Source organism: Cololabis saira, chromosome 15, assembly GCF_033807715.1.
Source record: "Cololabis saira isolate AMF1-May2022 chromosome 15, fColSai1.1, whole genome shotgun sequence".
Classification (NCBI taxonomy): Eukaryota; Metazoa; Chordata; class Actinopteri; order Beloniformes; family Belonidae; genus Cololabis; species Cololabis saira.
The window spans coordinates 19,849,201-19,867,451 of NC_084601.1; the positions used below are offsets into that span (position 1 = coordinate 19,849,201).

Genomic DNA, 18,251 nt, shown 5'->3' on the forward strand with positions numbered 1-18,251 from the left:
TGTCAGGATTGGGGGGGACACCAACGTGATTTTAATTTTAAATTTTTTGCCAATTTGCAACTCATACCATGCCATAAATTGATAAAGGCTCGCCAAAAAATACTGCACAGGGAATTATTTATTGTGCTTACCTTTCTTGTTTATTTGTCCTAAACAGCCAACAGTGTGTGTCACTGCTTACTAGGGCTGTTCGATTTTGCCCATAAATAAATTATAAATCGATTTTTTTCTCTCAAAATCCGATTTTCGATTACGATTACGATTATTTTGTGAATTGACAAAAGGCAAAGAAATGATTTCAAATATGCTGTTTTTTTTATTGAACATTTCCCCCATTGGGCTTTAAGTGCAAACTTTGCTCTTATTAAACCAAAAATGAATGAATAAAGTGCAAAACTCTGTAAAATAAGTTGAAAAAAAGTTTTAAAAAATATAATAAAATATAAAGTTTTATCTCTGAAAAAAAAATCAGCAAATCAGCACTTGCAAACATACAGTAAGTTATATTTCCAATTAAATAAAACAAGACATTTTCTAATTAAACTAAACTGGGTCTTTGCATGCTAAATAATAATGCAACCCATGAAGGAGGTAGAGGTGTGTAATGTCAGTCATTACATTTGCTATTCACATTTGCAAGTTTTTTGCAAGGAACACGAGCCGGTCTACCGCATCTGGCTTGAGGGATGCCCGGTGGCATGTTACAACGCCCCCTCATACACTAAAGAGCCTCTCCGTTGGGGCACTTGTCGCAGGTATTGAGAGGTATTTCCATCAATCATTAATATGGTATCAATCATTAATATGTGTACAGACAAGGTAAAAAAAAAAAAAGTGAAAAATCGATTTTACGATTTTTTTACGTTTTAACATCGTTCTAATTACATAATCGCGATTACGATTTAAAATCGATTAATCGAACAGCCCTACTGCTTACCTAACTGTTATATTCATAAATCATAATTTTAAGGGTTTTGGGCATGTAGTGTCTACTCATCTCAAATTCTTCTCACCATCTTCCTTTTATCCTATGGGACTACTTTATGCACGATCAATTGATATATGGATGAAATATGGAGCCCTAAACAAGTTGTTTAACTGATCATGTTTTAACACAGTTATGGTGGTAAACAGTTCTAAACAAAAAAAAAGGACCCATTGCTTTCATTCTGTACACCTCAAAACGCACCGTGGATGTATTATTTTTTTTAGAAATATACTTTTAATAAATATTCTACATATTCAAGCTTTAAGTCTGAAAATACATTTGTTCAATTTTGAATAATTTAGAGTATTTTTATTGGGGGGGACAATTCATGTTTTTCAGAAATCCCCCCCGGGATCTGCACCCATGTCTCAGACATTAAAAAAACAGGGTTTATTTTATAAATATTTGATGAAACAAATTAAAAACCAATAATGAATTATAAACCTGGGGTCCGAGGTGCTCTGAGGAGCTGCATTCCCCTCTCTTCACCACTGGGTGGGATCACGGTTGGGTGGGTTCAAAGGGGATACCCCAATTCCAGTGCCCTTATCGGGGCTGTAATCATAAACCAACCTGTCAAGTTTGGGATTTAAAAATAAGGGACATTTTCTGCCGCTGTCCCACCAGCCCAACCGAGGTCCAGTATTACATTTTAACAGTAATTATAATAACACTATCACAGGCTGTAACAATGCACCTTCCAACAATAATCATGTCTGCCTCATTCACTTTCACTTTCACTTTTAAAAATTGTATAAGTTATTTTATTCAGAGCCGTCATTACCATGTATACCTCATACTGCTGCACCTTTCAGTTTAAAAAAAAATTGTACATATGTTATTTTATTTCATTTTATTTAGAGCCGTCATTACCATGTCAGAATCAGAATCAGAAAGGGGTTTATTGCCAAGTTTGTTAACACACACAAGGAATTTGTTGTGGTGATTGTTGCGATACAATAAAAATAAAAATATAAAAAAAAACAAATATATAGAGATAAAATAAGAGATAGAATAAAATAAAATGTATAAACAGAAATAAACAGAAATGTACAATATGAGGTTATAAAGTGCCGGATATGAGTCTTTACAAAAAGTGACGTAGGATGACAGATGACAGATAAAATGTATAAACAGAAATGTACAATATAAACAGAAATGTACAATATGGGGTTTTTAAAGTGCCGGATGTGAGTCTGTACAAATGTTACGGGGTTGGAATATTTACGTTAATGTAACGTAGAGTGGGATGGGGGGGCAGTCCTTGGTAGACGGGAGGGAGGGGGTACCGGGGCCTTGTTGATGAGGCCAGCTGCAGACGGGAAAAAACTGTATTTGTGGCGTGAGGTTTTGGTCCTGATGGACCGCAGCCTCCTGCCAGAGGGAAGAGTCTGAAACAGTTTATGTCCGAGATGGGAGGGGTCTGCTACAATCTTTCCTGCATGCTTCAGGGTCCTGGAGGCGTGCAGGTCCTGGAGAGATGGGAGGTTGCAGCCAATCACCTTCTCTGCAGAGCGGATGATATGCTGCAGCCTGCTCCTGTCCTTCACAGTGGCAGCAGCGTACCAGACGGTGATGGTATTTACAAGATTTGATAGTGCCCTATGTTCCTGGCAGAGCTCTCCGCTCCCAGGGTGCAGGTTTACTCGTAGTTCCTAGAGTATCTAAATGTAGATTTGGAGGGCGGGCGTTCTGCTATCAGGCACCATTACTTTGGAACCAACTTCCAATCTGGGTTAAGGAGGCTGACACCACCTCCACCTTTAAAACTAAACTTAAAACCTTTCTGTTTAGTAAAGCCTATACTTAGTGTTTAGTAAACCTCTAGCTGGTGTTGGTAAATCTCTAGGTAGTGTAAACTCTAGTGTGTTAGAGTCAGTAGTCATAGTTGCAGCTATAGAACAAAACTATAATAGTTAGTCTCAAATATAGCTTCGCGGTAGATATGCTGCTATAGGCTTATGCTGCAGGGGGGCACCGACATGATCCGCTGGGCGGTGCCTCTCACCCTTCTTCTCCTCTCCTTTTCCCTGCCTCTCTTCTCCATTACCAGTTTTATTTATTATAAATATCTCATAGCTATCATTTTTGTCCATCGTTCCTGTAGTTTCTTGTGCCGGCCCCCCTTTTTTCTCTTTTGTGAATGTTTGCAGGCTGGAGCCCCGGGAGCTGCGTTCTGGCCTGTGTATGATGGAGGAGGTTTTGAAGCAGGCTGGCACATTGCATGCCTCCAGGGAGGTGTTAAAGATGTCCGTGAACACCGGAGACAGCTGATCGGCACAGTGCTTCAGGGTGGATGGGGAGACAGAGTCCGGTCCTGCTGCTTTGCGGGGGTTCAGTTTTTTGAATATTTTATTAACGTCCCTCTCCAGGATAGACCCCCCCCCCCCTCCCTGCTGGGGAGGGGGGGGGGGTGCAGTTGGAGGGATGGAACTGGGGAATGTGAATGCAGTCCCGGGGGATGGTATCAGGACTGTCCATTTGTTTGTCATATGGCGCTTTTGCATTAGTACCGCCTTAACTCGGTTCTACCCGCCACGGCCCCGTTTTGCGCTTTTGCACTAGGGGCTGAGGCGGGCATAGCCGTTCCAAGCCGATACTATTTCTGTAACCATTCTGGCGAGGTTCTATCCAGGCTGAGCCGGGACTATTTCTGACGTCACCACCCTCCACGCCTCTGATTGGTCGGGGGGCGGGGCCGTCATACGTTTGAATCAGGAAGCGGGAGTCAGCGCGAGAGCGACCCGCGGCTCGCGGCGATTTAATTATAAAGCGCAAAACGTCTGTTTGGTGATCCAACTCTGAGGTGCAGATGTTCATAAACCTGGGGGCTGACGAGAGAATTAAAAATCAGCGCCGACACGAACAAAGCGGTTGCGCAGTACGTCACAGCAGCTTCACCCCAACCTGCCCGCTTCTCCCCTGGCAGTGCGAAAACACACGGGGACAAACGGGAAGAGCCGCGACGAGCCGCGCGGAGCCGAGCCGGGCTAAGGCGGTACTAATGCAAAAGCGCCAAAAGCGACAGTAGAACTCGTTCAGGTTGCTGGCTAGGCGTCGGCCGTTTGTAATTTGTGATCTGTCTCAGTCCCTTCCAAACTGAGCTGGCATCGTTATCTGATGGCGCTTTTGGACTAGTCCCGCCTCCACCCGGCTCGGCGCGGCTCGTCGTGGCTCCACCCGTCCTTGTCCTCGTTTGTTTTTCCACAGCCAGGTGAGAAGTGGGCAGGTTGGGGTGAAGCTGCTGTGACGTGCTCGATTGCGCAACACCTTTGTTCATGTCGGCGCTGATCAGAAATCAGCTGGAACCACGAGCGGCTGAGAAAAAAACAGCCCGTCTACATCCCTTTTTTAATTTTCTCGACAGACACCAGGTTTATGAACATCTGCACCTCAGAGTTGGATCACCAAACAGACGTTTGTGCTGTATAATAAAATCGCCGCGAGTCGCCTCGCGCTGACTCCCGCTTCCTGATTCAAACGTTTGACGGCCCCGCCCCCCGACCAATCAGGGGCCTGTAGTTTGATGACGGCCCCGCCCCCCGACCAATCAGTGGCGCGGAGGGTGGTGACCTCAGAAATAGTCCCGGCTCAGCCCGGATAGAACCTCGCCAGAATGGTTACAGAAATAGTATTGGCTTGGAGCGGCTCTACCCGCCTCAGCCCCTAGTGAAAAAGCGCAAAACGGGGCCGTGGCGGGTAGAAGCGAGGTGAAGCGGGACTAGTGCAAAAGGGCCAGGAGAACTGTTGGTGTAGTTTCTCAGAGTACAGTCGTTTAGCTGCTCTCACCTCCTTGCTAAACGTGTACTTTGCCTTTTTGAGCCTGTCCTTGTCGCCACTCCTGAACACTTCCTCCTTCTGCAGCCTCAGCCTTCTGAGCTTAGATGAGAACCAGGGTTTGTCTACCTCATACTGCTGCACCTTTCAGTTTTTTAATTGTATATATGTTAATAAGTGCCACATTTGTTTATTTACTGTTTGCTATTTTTAAATCTGGGTACAGTGAGCAAAATAACCGGAGTCAAATTCCTTGTCGGACAATGTTCAAACTTGGCCAATAAAGATGATTCTGATTCTGATTAAGAAAGATTTACGAAAAATCAAATCAAACTTTATTTGTATAGCACCTTTCATGCATAGAATCCAGCACAAAGTGCTTTACATTAATACAATACACAGACATAAAACTTATTAATGCCCCCCCCCTAGCTAAAAGCTAAAAGAAAGCAGGATAAGATACGCTATGAAGTTAAAATGCACACTAAAAAAGTATAGAAGTTTAATAAAATCCTAAGAGTAGGTCTAAAAAGCAATAAATTAGAAACTGAGAAAATAAAACAATAGAATGTATAAAATAGGCCATAAATAACGACTAAAACATTTAAATATAACATTGAGATAAAACAATGAGATAATAAAACAGGATAAACTAAACTAAAGATTAATATAAAACAGAGTAGTAAGATCCAACAAAAATAGGGGTGAGCATAGAAAATATTAGAGGTCAGAATCTGATAGGACGACCTTTGTTGACACTGAAATGCTGTGGACATTCCTATGTATGTAATTCCTATAATAGAGCCCCAATGAAAACACAAGTGAATTAAAGTACATTTATTTATTTTAAATATTTTCAGTTTATATATGCATTGATTGTCTTCAAGTGAAACATTTACATTTTATTTTAATTTGTCATTTTCACTCATGTGGCTCTCCGGTATTAATGACTGATGACACAGACGCATGTTTTCTGTGTCTCTAGCTGAAATAACTTTCAGAACTTGTGACTGTTCCCTGTCCTGCTCCTGTTTAGGAAAGTAAATTCAGTTTCCCATTTTTAGAGATATTTACACGAAGTCTTCACTTTTTTGGCAGAAATGTCCTCTCTCTTTACATCCATCTGATCCATCCATCTGATTTGTTCCCGTTGTCGCCACTGACCTCGCGAGAACTGCCACCCAGGCTACAGCAGGTGGTAGTTGTCGCGAGACTAGTGACAATTAAGTTTGCAGTTTAAAAATTATTATATTATAAAACGGGAAATTTACGGGAAAATACTAATACGGGAGGACGGCGGGTAAGAGGGATAAAATACGGTAGTTTCCCGGCCAAAACGGGAGACTTGACAGATATGAGCAAATGTTCAGGGGTGGAAAGTAACAAATTACATTTACTCACGTTACTGTAATTGAGTACTTTTTATGAGTAATTTGTAATTTTCTAAGTAGTTTTTGAAATATGTAATTTTTACTTTTACTCGAGTACATTTTGACCCAAGTATTTTACTTTGCTACATTTGAGCCCCCTCACGTTACTGAGTACAAAATTTATGGTGAAAATCTTGTGGGCATTTTATTTTGGTTTATTAAAAGTTAATTAAAACAACTTGTGCTGGATTTGATTCTTGACTCATCTTTTTTTTGCATTAAATAACTGAAAGTAACTTTTACTCAAATTACATTTTAAATGAAGTACTTTTGTACTTTTAATCGAGTACATTTTTAGATGAGTACTTTTACTTTTACTTTGAGTAGGATTTAAGCAACGTAAAGATACTTTTACTCAATTACAATTTTTCAGTACTTTTTCCACCTCTGCAAATGTTTGCATCCTATAAAGGCGCTCTGGACGGTATAGTACACCTTTAATACTAGAGGGATGTAATGTGCAAACCAGGGGCGTTTTGCATTTGAACGTGATCCACTCATAAATGTTCTGTGACACCTACCGCACCAGCATCTGCATGCTTCACAAGGATCAGCAATGTTTCAACCCAAAAGAGAAGGGGGCAGCAACAGGCTGGATACCCCATAATAATAGTACCCTCTGGGATGTATGTGCACGTTAAAGAGTGAGAGTGTGTGCCTTGCATAACGCCCTCCCTTGCTCACGTGCAGCATGTGACTGAACCAAGGAAACCCCCCCCAACTCTGGATGTGTAGTCGGGCACATGTTCAGCTGCCGAGCCCGAGGAAACCAGACTCTTCTTTACGCCAGTCTGTGTATCTCACACCGGCATCTGAGTTGACATCCCAGACTGAGAAACCTGAGTCTCCTGAGCGAGTCTCAGCTCCGCTCGCAGGCACAGCAGCAAGGACACACAGCAGAACTCCGCTCGGAAGCTGCATGTGGCTTGAATGACAATGAAGGCTGATTTATGGTTCCGCGTTACACCAACGCAGAGGCTACGGCGTAGAGTACGCAGCGACACGCACCGTACGAATCGCGTCGCCGCGTAACCTCCGTCGTACCCTACGGCGTAAGCTCTGCGTCGATTTAACGCAGAACCATAATTCAGGTTTGAGGCTGCAGCATGTTCCAACTGTTTAACCCACATTAGTGAACAACTCTATTTACAATATCAGAAGTTATTTAAAGCCTTTTAAGCATAAACAAACAGCAACCATTGAGCTGGTTATCTCAATAGTACTGCCAGGTCTGCCATCAAATTAGAGAGCAATGGATTCCTCTCAGGGGCGTCAATTGGGTATGGCAAGGTATGGCAGCCGCCACACCTTGGCTTCAGGGGAAAATGTAAATGTTTTTTTAATACATTTATGGAATTACTCTGTGTCTATTTGTATTGATTATTCTATTACTTAATACATATAGAATAACTACAAATGCAAATCAGAACAACATGATCGATTTCACTAGTAGTTATTATACACTGCAAAAACTGAAAATCTTAACAAGAATATTTATCTTATTTCTAGTTAAAATGTCTAATTTTTAGTCAAAAAAAAATCTCATTACATTTAAGACAAGACTCAAAAACAACCATTTTCACCTGTTTCAAGTAGATTTTCACTTAAAATAAGTGGAAAAATCTGCCAGTGGAACAAGATTGTTTTGCTTGTAATGAGAAGATAAATCTTGTCCCACTGGCAGATTTTTCTACTTATTTCAAGTGAAAATTTACTTGAAACAGGTGAACATGGTCAAATAACAAGTTATTGTTCTGGTGATGCCTCTTGTTTTAAGTGTAATGAGATTTTTTGACTAAAAATTAGACATTTTAACTAGAAATAAGACCTCCTTCCTTTTTTTTTTTGAGTTTTTGCAGTGAGCGAGACTGCATTTGAAAAAGTTCACATTTTCTTGACCACACAGATAAGCTACATAGCAGACTTCTGTGATGAGTATTTGCTGGACGTGTTGATTGATACTCTGCTGGACGTGTTGATTGATACTGAGTTCTGTGACTCGTAACCTTGCCATACCTTAGCTTCAACTGTATTGACGCCACTGATTCCTCTTTAGATTGTGGTATTCATAAGTAAGGATGACACTTTTTTTTTTTTTACATCTAAGAACCCCATTCATTTTGGTTTTATTATTTTAGAATCTTGAATATTTTTAGAGGCGCTTCCAGAGTAGGTTTATGTGCTTTGTTACTGAAGAAGAACCCAAGCACCTACTGTCACCTTCTCTTAGAAGTGCTCCATCTAAGCTTGTCTCCTTTCAGGCTGTTCTCCACAAGTCCAAGTTTAAAGGGATTCATCAGCTGATTCTCACAAAGTGGGGACAAGACAGTGGTTCCTTTTATTTTTTAAGCATGCAAGCCTAGGCATAAGAAAGGAAATATGCAAATAGAGTTTATTGGGATACAGACAAGTATCCCAATAAGAAAGGAAAGTCTGGTGATTTTATAGTTGTAGAGATCAGCTGCAACATGTGGAAGAAAAAGAAGGGAAAAGCCCAAAGGGACATAACGTAATGTCTTCTTAATATGGTGCTGATACAAGTTGAAAATGTTCCTAAACTTGTGTAAATATAGTGAGCTCTGGCATGACATTTTGCCAATCATCTGTCCTGACCTATTTGTACAGAAAAATACCACATAAATTAGAATTACACAACCTAAAATCGATGCTTTGTGTTATTTATTTTAAAGCTTAAACCTAACTAGTACTGTTCCGTCTCTACTAGCAATCGGGAATATAAAAGAACAGCTTCTCTGACGTCCTGAGTCCTTCCAGCATGAAAGAGGATGAAGCCATTTCACCCAGAAGCTTAGTGTATAAAAAGGAAACCCACTGGCATCCACTTGAAGATGAGGGGTAGTGTAGTCAATGGGCAGCCTCAGTAAACACTGTGTATAGTGATGCAAATACAAGGAGCACAGATGAAGAGGATGTGCAGAGGAAATGGCCTGGAAGAGAAAAACGGAGGCAGTAGGGATTGGGAACAGGAAGTATGTCAGTCTGCACTGACAACACAAAGCCATGCGTTTTCATCGTACCCAGACGTACCATGTGTATTATTTATTGATGAAACTGTGAGTGAAAAAAACCAAAACAGCAAAAACCAAGACAAATACATTTCTTTTATATACAACATATTTAATAATGACAAGGCCTTGGCTGCTACTGCTGTTGGAGAATGGCGTCCTCTGGGAAAGAGACGCAACAATCCTAAGAACAAACTGCAACTGACTCTGAAAACTCAGCTGTAAATCCCACACATGGTCGTGGACAGTGTGTACTGGTCTAGCTGGGGGTTTTGTTTCTACAGAAATCTAATCCAATAAAGATCTTACAAACGTGGTAAGGCAATTGCACTTCTTTTAAAAGTAAAATCATCGAGACAAATTGAACTTCGGGCAGACCAAAATCTTTATAAGGACTGAGAAGGGAAATGTTCTGAAAATAATATCCTTACAACCCTGACCAGACTCAGCCTCATGGCAATAGTGACTATAAAACAATAACAGACAACAAGACAAAGGCAGATATTTATTTTTTAATTTATTTTACAAAATAATATGTTAGTACTTTTACATGCACTAGAAAGTCGAATTTGACCCTTTGTCAGCCTTCTGATTGGTCCCTGACTGACCAATCAGAAACATCATTCTCCGTTGCTACATCTGGTTCAGAATGTCCGGTTGGACAAAACAGCCGTCTCTCTCGTTCACATCAATGGAAAAAGCGTACCGGTAATTTTTACTGGCCTTGTATCGACATCTAAATAAGTGGATTATTTTTTTAAAACTTTGTATTTGTAAAAGTAACACTTGAGAGCAAACTGCACACAGTGTAGTGAGGGTGCAGCGTATTTTTATCCCCAAACTGGCAGAAATCTGATCCGTACTGGCAGAACAAAGTCTGCTCGGCAGCAGGCTACAACCCATAGCTACAAAGTGTTTTATTTATTTATCTTAAAATGGTTAAGTGGTGTCTTGGGGCACTTGTAAAAGTGACACCCACCACCCAGAGAAAATCACAGGAATACATTTCATCCCAAAACTAACATTAAATTCCAAAAATATCTGCTTTAGATAAAGCTATGTAGACGGCCAGACTCTGCAGTTCAACCCTTCCACCGTGCTATCAGCTAAACTCATCAAAAGATCTTTTTTTTTCGCCGAAAAACTCCTTTTTATTATATCTAGTTGCTGTTGATTTTCTTTGGTCCAATAATTAGAAATAAAGTCATGTAAAACCCCGTTTTTACAATGGAAGTGGACAGGAGAGATGACAGTTTTGTCCAACCTAGCAACGGGGGCTTGACAAAAGGTCAATTGTTGCCTTAATCCGACCGATATTGAATTATCGATATTGAACAGCCATGTATACACCCTAACCGTGCTGTAGTCAAACCCAGCTGAAGCTCTTAAGATCGAGCTTTTACTGCCAGATAATGCGTCTTAATTACAGTTATTTCGGCATGTACTGTATACACCCACGCTTAGCCGAGGAAGCGACTGCTCCGGGACTCCCCCTTCCTGAAGTGACGACACAGCGAAAGCCAAAATATCAACACAGTAGGAGAAGAAGAAGACTCCAGTTTAATCCTTAGCTAGATTGTTGCCAATAGCTTGATTTAGATGTGCATGTAACCCCACTGAGTGTTCTTTTAGCCTGTTCAATTACTGCACAACCCTATCTTTCGGCAGTGATGCTGCAAACCTTGACACACCATCTACATTTTTCCTTCCCATTTCCTCTTGTTTGCTATTTCTCAGAAACCCACACATGGGTGATGTGTGAAAGCAGTTCTCTCATCTCCTTATTTCAGGCATGAATGACTTATTGAAGGCTATGCTTGATCTCCAAAATTATTTCCCTGAAGCTCTTTTGCTGGGGACAGACGTCAAATAAAGTCTCAGGCTTTACCTTTTGTTGCAGAGACGCTTCACATCCAAGAATTTTGAGATGATGGGGTCATTGATATTAAAAAAAAAAAAAACTCTTATCACACACATCAAAAAACAGCAGTAAGGCAGGCTGAATTTCATTAGAAGTCCCTTTGCCAATCTAATTCCAACGAATGTCAAAATATTTGCAACAGTTTCAAAGCTTCATATGAAAATGTAAAACCCTGCTTTGAATTACTAATGTTATGCTCCATCTGGAAGAGTATCCAGATCAGAAGACCACCTGGAAGCTGAGGCATGTTTGAGCAGTCTCATAAATCCAATGTAATACTGTTCAAGTGATATGTTCAGCTGAATGCTGCCCTGCTGCAGCGCGTGCAGTTCATTTACTTCACCATTGTTGACATTCTTTGGTGCTTTATGTATGTTATCACCAAAGTGATTGCAACCACAATGGTAACTCGTAACCGTTGCTCACAGTTCTCAGTTCTCAGTTGTTAGAAATGAAGAAATAAAAGGTTTCAACAGGTGCCTGGAACAAATGTAATCCCTTGCCGTCAGTTTCTGGTGCTTTCTAGAACAGAAATGGAATCAGCGCCTTCCTGTTTCTTGGATAGTCTTCAAACTTAGCAAGGTACCATCTGCAGAGCAAGAAAAAAAAGGGGAGATATTTTCTTTGAAGAATGAGAGTGCCCCACATGAAAGCCTCCCAGCAGATGTGTATGTTGTTATTCCTACTTGTGGTGGGCCACAGCCCTGCTGGTGAGGACCACTGCCGTAAAGACGGCGAAAGCTGAGCTGTGAACCGAGTGGCCAGCCAGAGCGAAGCCAGCCCACTCAATTATCTCTCCCAAGAAGTTGGCCCCGGACACCAGTTCAAACATTCCCCCTGTGAGGTGGATCCCAAAGAAACAAGGGTCAATATCAGTGAAAATGAATTAATAGATCCACAAACAAAGAGCACAATTTGCAAAAATGTTAACTGTCTTTATACAAACGATGAGAGTGCCCTATTATTCTTGACGTTTTGGAAAAATTGGCCTTAATAGAGCTTCAGGAAGCAGCGAGTTAGTATAGCAGAATACAAACACGGAGAATGGCTGACCTGCCAATGGAAAAAGTCTACCTGGTTGTTTGAACACTTTGATTTTTGCATGGAAATCCTCTGTCTCTCAAGCCAGGTTTCCACCAAGGTCAGTCAGGTGTGAAGTTAATGGATTTTCACAGAAAGAAGGGTATTAAACAGACTAATCAATGATGTGTCCCTGAGGCATTAGAAGCAGCTGCCGGACGGATATGGAACACCATTTAATTCAAGTATATTTTACTTTTTTTTACCCTTTCCCTGCATGCATGTGTTGAGTGTACTGCTGCTGCACAAAGTGAATTTCCCCATTGAGGGAGAAATAAAGGACAATCTTATCTTATCTTCAAAATGAAATAAATGAATACTTAAATTATTAAATATATGACAATAAAATAAATGCTTAATAAAATCTTTATTTTTTTTAAATGACAACATTGATTTCATGACATTTATTTTGTAATGGCATATTTTTTTAATGGGGAGAATTTTATTTTGTAATGCCTCATTTACGTATTTCATGACACTTATTTTACTTTGCCACTTTTATTTCAGGGCTCTTTTTATTTAATTTTCTTATGTTCAAATAAAGGGGCGTGGTTTTGTATGTGGGTGTGGCCGGTCGTGAACTTCAGCGGCGCCTCATGAGGGACAGGAAAGCCGGAAGAAAACAGAAAACCGATAAAAACATCAACGAAGAGGAAAAACAAAACGTAACAGAATACTGGGCGGACTTGGACTTTCACTTATGTTTCAGATTGGACTAGCGTAAAATATCTGAGAATAAAAGCATCTCAGATGTAATGAGAGAGGCTAGACCAAACCTGCACCAGCCTCACCGAGCCCCGGAATCCCTTTCCATGGCCACTGTTACCAACTCCAATCATCCTGACTGCAGGCCAATGTTTGAGTCTCCTTAAGTCTTCAATAATCCCCGAAAGTCACTAGAGTAGCTGCTAATCGCTTTTTGGAAACTAACAGACAAGCAGACAAAAAAGTTGCCTGAGGGGTCTGATAATTAATGGATGAATGATGGAAAATGCAGTTAAGTGGTTGTTTAGCCTGACAAGTCGGAATTCATTTTGCATCTGGGTCCTTTGTTAAATATAAATAATGCGCAAGAGTTGCTTGCAAATGTACTGATATACAAAATAAATGCTTGAGAAAAATAAAGGATACACGAACAAAAAAGAAAAGAAAAATATCATCTGGTGTTGAAAAGACTTTAAAATTACATCTCCAAATGAGGAAGGACAGCGCATGACATGTTACTCGGTATCGTTATGTTACTAAATGTAACCCAAAATGCTTAAAACCAACACCACAGCGTCTCTGACGGCAAAGCAGAAACAGAACATGCTCCAAGTTGAACCTTTCTCCATGTCAGTACAGCGAGAGCGTTTTTAACAGTAATTAAAGGGTGTGCAGAGTGTAAAGCAAGGTTGAAAAGATAAGTAGTGACATTTTGTGATCCAGCATGTGGTGTGGTGCTCTATAATCATGTAACCACACAGGATCATTTGCAGCTCCTGTAAAGAGACCGCAGCATTCACTGCCTTGATTTCACCTCAGTGCTAGGGGACAAAAACAACTAAAAACTATCACACAAAAATGAAGGTGTGGTACTACGGTATTGTAGAGTATTTACTGTTAACTATGAACGACCTGCATTGAAAATAGCAATTTGTGTTAACACTTTGCCCGTCTCAGTGTTAAAGATCTGAAGCAGGTCAGTTTTACTGTAGGACGGCAAAGAGGCTAAATGAAACGTAGCGAAGGTACAAACGTAATATAGCAAATTTACAGGCCTGGTAAAAGCCATACCTCTGGGAATCTTGTAGCCCGTCTCGCCCGGTTTTCTCAGGTTCCTCAGGATGTGGTCAGAGTGCAGATTCACGAGCCAGCCGACCAGCCACAGAGCAGACCCTGGAGACCAACCCAGAGCTGCTTCAGCACATTTTACAGACCAAAGCCTGACATGAAAACTATATTATTGGAAGCAGGTATGTAAATATAATACACATATGCTTAGGTAGAATTCTACTATTACTTTTTTTATTCTTTTTTTGTTTGCCCTGAAGAACATAGCTGGGTCTGGGGCATATCGGACTTGGATTGAACAGTCTGAACTGAGATGATGATACGTAGGTGCTGTGTGCGTGTGTGAGAGAGAGTGAGAGAGTGAGAGAGAGATCTAAAAGACCTATGTAATTCTCACCACTCCTAAAACAAGAGTGTTTTTAGCTTCCAGGATCATCTGTTGAACCAGATGGGTGTGAAGTGACACCTTTACAAGACTTAAAAGGCTTTCAGATAGGCTGCGGAGGATGCTGAGCTCCTCTCTGGAAGCCAGTCACTTCTATAAAGTGTCCACCGTGCACCGAACTGAGCACAGAGCAAAAAAGCGAATGCCTGAAATGCCACCAATTACAGATGACCTGACGGACGATAGAGAAGATCTTTCTTGAGCGGTGCAGCACAAGTTTAATGGCTGCGGGACATGAAGAAGAAAGCTTTGATATGTAAAGACATTTTCAGCAACTTCAGCTCCACATGTCCATTTAAAAAGTGGTAGAAACTTGATTTATTTTTGTTTTGACAGTAAAATGTACTTTCAGAGTGGCCAATAGCCTGATGTTTGTCCCCAGACTTGTGAGCCCCTGTCAAACTGTAGTGTACAACTTCAGCTCCCGGATGACCTTAAAGGGGACATATTATGAAAAACACGTTTTTTCTTGTTTTAACATATATAAAGTGGTCTCCCCTCACCCTGCCAGCACAGGGGAGACAAAATACCATGAATTTCTGCAAGCTCTGTGACCCCCGCCTTACAGAATCCCCCAGTGTCACGTGATTTTTTTTGAGCCGATTAAAATCTGCGCCTAGGGTGACGTCACCCAAGGCGCAGAGGTTCGGCCTCCGCTGCTGAAACCACGCCCACAACCAGCTCTCTCCGTCGGCTCGAGTAGAAATGAGATTTTGCATCGACATTTACCCTCATAAAAGGATCAGTTCCCACAGCACGGAACCGGTAACTGCACACGAGTCAGCGGTATGTTCCAGTACCCTCGACGGCCGCCGTGGTGAAGGGTGGCGCTATAGAGTCTCATTTCTTAAAAGGAGCCTCATGCTCCTTTAACATGATTCATTTGTCTTGTAACATAAGTGAAATTATGAGGAATCGGAGTAAATAACTGTGGTGTACCTGTTTAGAATTAAATTCAATCTTCCTGTTTGAAGACGAGGTAACTAAAGGCTGATTTATGGTTCTGCATTACACCAACGCAGAGCCTACAGCGTAGGGTACGCGTCGATTTAACGCAGAACCGTGGACACGCTTTGCTACGCAGCCGCTGCTCTTCTGCCCGGAGCGACGCTTTGTCTCCTCCCCTGCTACACGTCATTCAAGCAGCCAATCAGCGCAGAGCCTCATTATCATAGCCCCCCCGCCCTGAAAATGAAGCACAGAAAAAGGCTTTAGAAGCGGAAAAAATAAAAACATGGCCCAGAGACTGAATTTCTGATTTATGTAGAAAAAACAAGCTTTAGATTGTTTTTAAGACATTCAAGGCCTGTTTAAAATATACATTAAATGCCATAATATGTCCCCTTTAAACTACCCCATCTCCAGTATGTGAGGACCCCCACCCTCCTCCCATCTCCATGAGGGCCCCCACCTTTCCCCCCTTTGCTGCAGACTGTCTCCTCTACCTCATCAACACATCTAAAGCCAGAGCATAAAAAGAGAAATATGCAGCGCACATAAAAGTCTGCAACTTGAAATACTTGCTAATATTTGCCTACTTGGAAACCCTTTTGGTCGGCTAGCAACTGGGACCATCAGTGGATTTAATTTGCACATGTGTGAACAAACAATTTTTTTTATACAACACAAAAAAAAAGGTATCTTTGTGTAAGTACATAGGTCTATCCAGATCCTACAATTTATGTCATGAGAATAATTTCACTTTGTTGACTAATGTCCAAATACAGTTATTAAAAAAAAGAAGCCTATTGCCCAGATGTTATGACTCAAAACTTAGCATTTGAACATTTCTGTCTTTATTAAAATCGCTGTACAAACTGAGAGAGACTGAGCTTGACTAACTAGTTTAACTAAAGATACACTGGGCTGATCAAAGTCCTCTCTATAATTAATGTGTGTTAGACATAGTTTAGAGCTCTGAAAGGTCTACAATTCCAGGCTATCAAGCTATTTACAACGTGTGAGTTTAGAAAGACAATGCAATCTTATAAAAAGACGAAGATCCAAAAACAGATGCATTTGCAGGCCTCCCTGACATTCTAGGTATGTATGAAGGTGTGGATGATGAATGCATGTAGAGATATGTCAGGGCAGAGACACAACTTTATAATACATCAATTGCATTATTTTCTTTACAACTCATGCCATTTAAAATCGCTTCAGAGCGAAAGGCAGCAGATACCTACCAGCAATGAAGCATGGATGTGTAACCCAGTGTGCAGGATACTCGGCATAATGGCTCAGATACCTGACCTGCATGTAGCCATTATAAATGCAGAAAACAAAGGCCAGAACGAATGAGACGACTGGTGTCGCCTTCCCACCTCTGATTAAAAATGGATAAATGAAGGTTCTGCAGAAAAACAGACATATTTTTTATTGCACATGTATAGGTATTTATAGTGCTTATTTAAAGTGAAAGGTTTATTTTAACATTCTAGCCTTTTCTTGATTCAAATATTTATTCAGAAGAACTCATCTAACTTAGGGGAAAGCTATGAAATACTCCTTACATAAACAGTGTACATTGTGAAACACTTGCTACAATATTATAACCTGTAATTCATAGTTGCTTACCAAAAGCAAACTTTGAACACGTCAAGATTTCAAATAAATCACCTACCTTTGGAAATAGTGGCAAAAAAACATGGCAATAAGGAGCTGATTAGGTAATAACGACGTTTTGGAGGAGGCTGACCAAAATATCAAATACATAGGCATACAGAAGGCGGGCAACTCCTGAACGAACCAGGCCAACTTTACATTAACAGGAAATCCATACTTGTTGGTCGCATATCTGCCGTACGGGACGTTTTCAAAGAGCAAGCTCACAAAGGTGCAGGCTGCCATGATAAACATCAGATAAGCCATGCGGTCCAAACCGTGCAACTCTTCCTCTTCTGAAGAGAACCAGAAAAGAGGGGCTTCCATCCTGACAGATCTGGCTACCAAATCAAAAAGTGTACTGTATTTGCGTAGATGTCATTTGTGCCTCGTGGGTATTTAAACTACACACCCAGGCTCAGCTGATCGTATATATGTCAGCTGATCACGCTGCTCCAGTGCGACCATAGGCTGGGACCAGAGCAGTGGATAAAAGAGTGCGACCATTGGCTGGGATGCAGATTGCTGGAGAGAACTGGGCCAATCAGCTTTCGAGCGAAATCAAACCGACCAATCAGAAGGCTCGGTTTGACAACGAAGGTTCATGAGAGGCGTTCAGGAGTCTGACGTCAGTATAGTTATGAAAACATTACCATTTAAAATTACAGGATAAAGATATTATTTTTTCATTGAGGGAAAGTTATTAGTAAAAATTATGCATTTTATTTTGAATTTTTTCATTTAAACTCTATACACATTAATGCACGTGGTTGGCTCAAAAACCCAACAAAGAGCACTTTGAAATTATATTATGCTTTATTTGCAAACCTTGCGAGATTTAACACGTCCAAAGACCTGAAAGGCTCATAACATATTCAATGTTTTAGAAAACTATTTTTGAGCTCAATGAGCTGTGATTGTAACCAGTACTCGAGTTGTAAAAAAAAAATCAGGGGGTTTTGGCTAATTTTGGCTGATTACAAATAATATAATATATTACAAATAATAGCACTGACCAAAACACCTGCAGAAATACTGCAGGAATGACATAGCAGCAGTTAAATGCAGCCTTCTGTAAGCTTTAAATATCCACTGGGCTTACATCAAATACATCAAAACACAAATAAAAAACAGTTTTCTGTCCTTCACAGGATAAGTAAAATGGATCACTGCAAAAACTCAAAATCTTAACAAGAATATGTCCTAT

The 18,251-nt window shown here is 40.8% G+C and overlaps 1 protein-coding gene across 1 annotated transcript; it reads right to left on the reverse strand.

The window, feature by feature from the left end:
• Positions 1-9,346: 9,346 nt before the first annotated feature.
• srd5a1 (steroid-5-alpha-reductase, alpha polypeptide 1 (3-oxo-5 alpha-steroid delta 4-dehydrogenase alpha 1)) lies at positions 9,347-17,419 on the reverse strand. Its single transcript, XM_061741948.1, has 5 exons — positions 17,064-17,419; positions 16,627-16,793; positions 13,999-14,100; positions 11,829-11,979; positions 9,347-11,731 (listed from the first exon to the last, which is right to left on the reverse strand). Exons 1-5 carry the CDS (start codon positions 17,369-17,371, stop codon positions 11,665-11,667), a joined length of 795 nt encoding a protein of 264 aa, XP_061597932.1. The 5' UTR covers positions 17,372-17,419; the 3' UTR covers positions 9,347-11,664.
• Positions 17,420-18,251: the final 832 nt, after the last annotated feature.

Excerpts from the sequence above, each read along its gene's own strand:
- srd5a1 (XM_061741948.1), bottom strand. The coding sequence starts at position 17,371 with ATGGAAGCCCCTCTTTTCTGGTTCTCTTCAGAAGAGGAAGAGTTGCAC. Across the intron at positions 11,980-13,998 it reads GGGCTACAAGATTCCCAGAG|GGGGAATGTTTGAACTGGTG; the intron begins GTATGGCTTTTA and ends TCCACCTCACAG. Across the intron at positions 11,732-11,828 it reads AGGGCTGTGGCCCACCACAA|ATGGTACCTTGCTAAGTTTG; the intron begins GTAGGAATAACA and ends CTTGCTCTGCAG.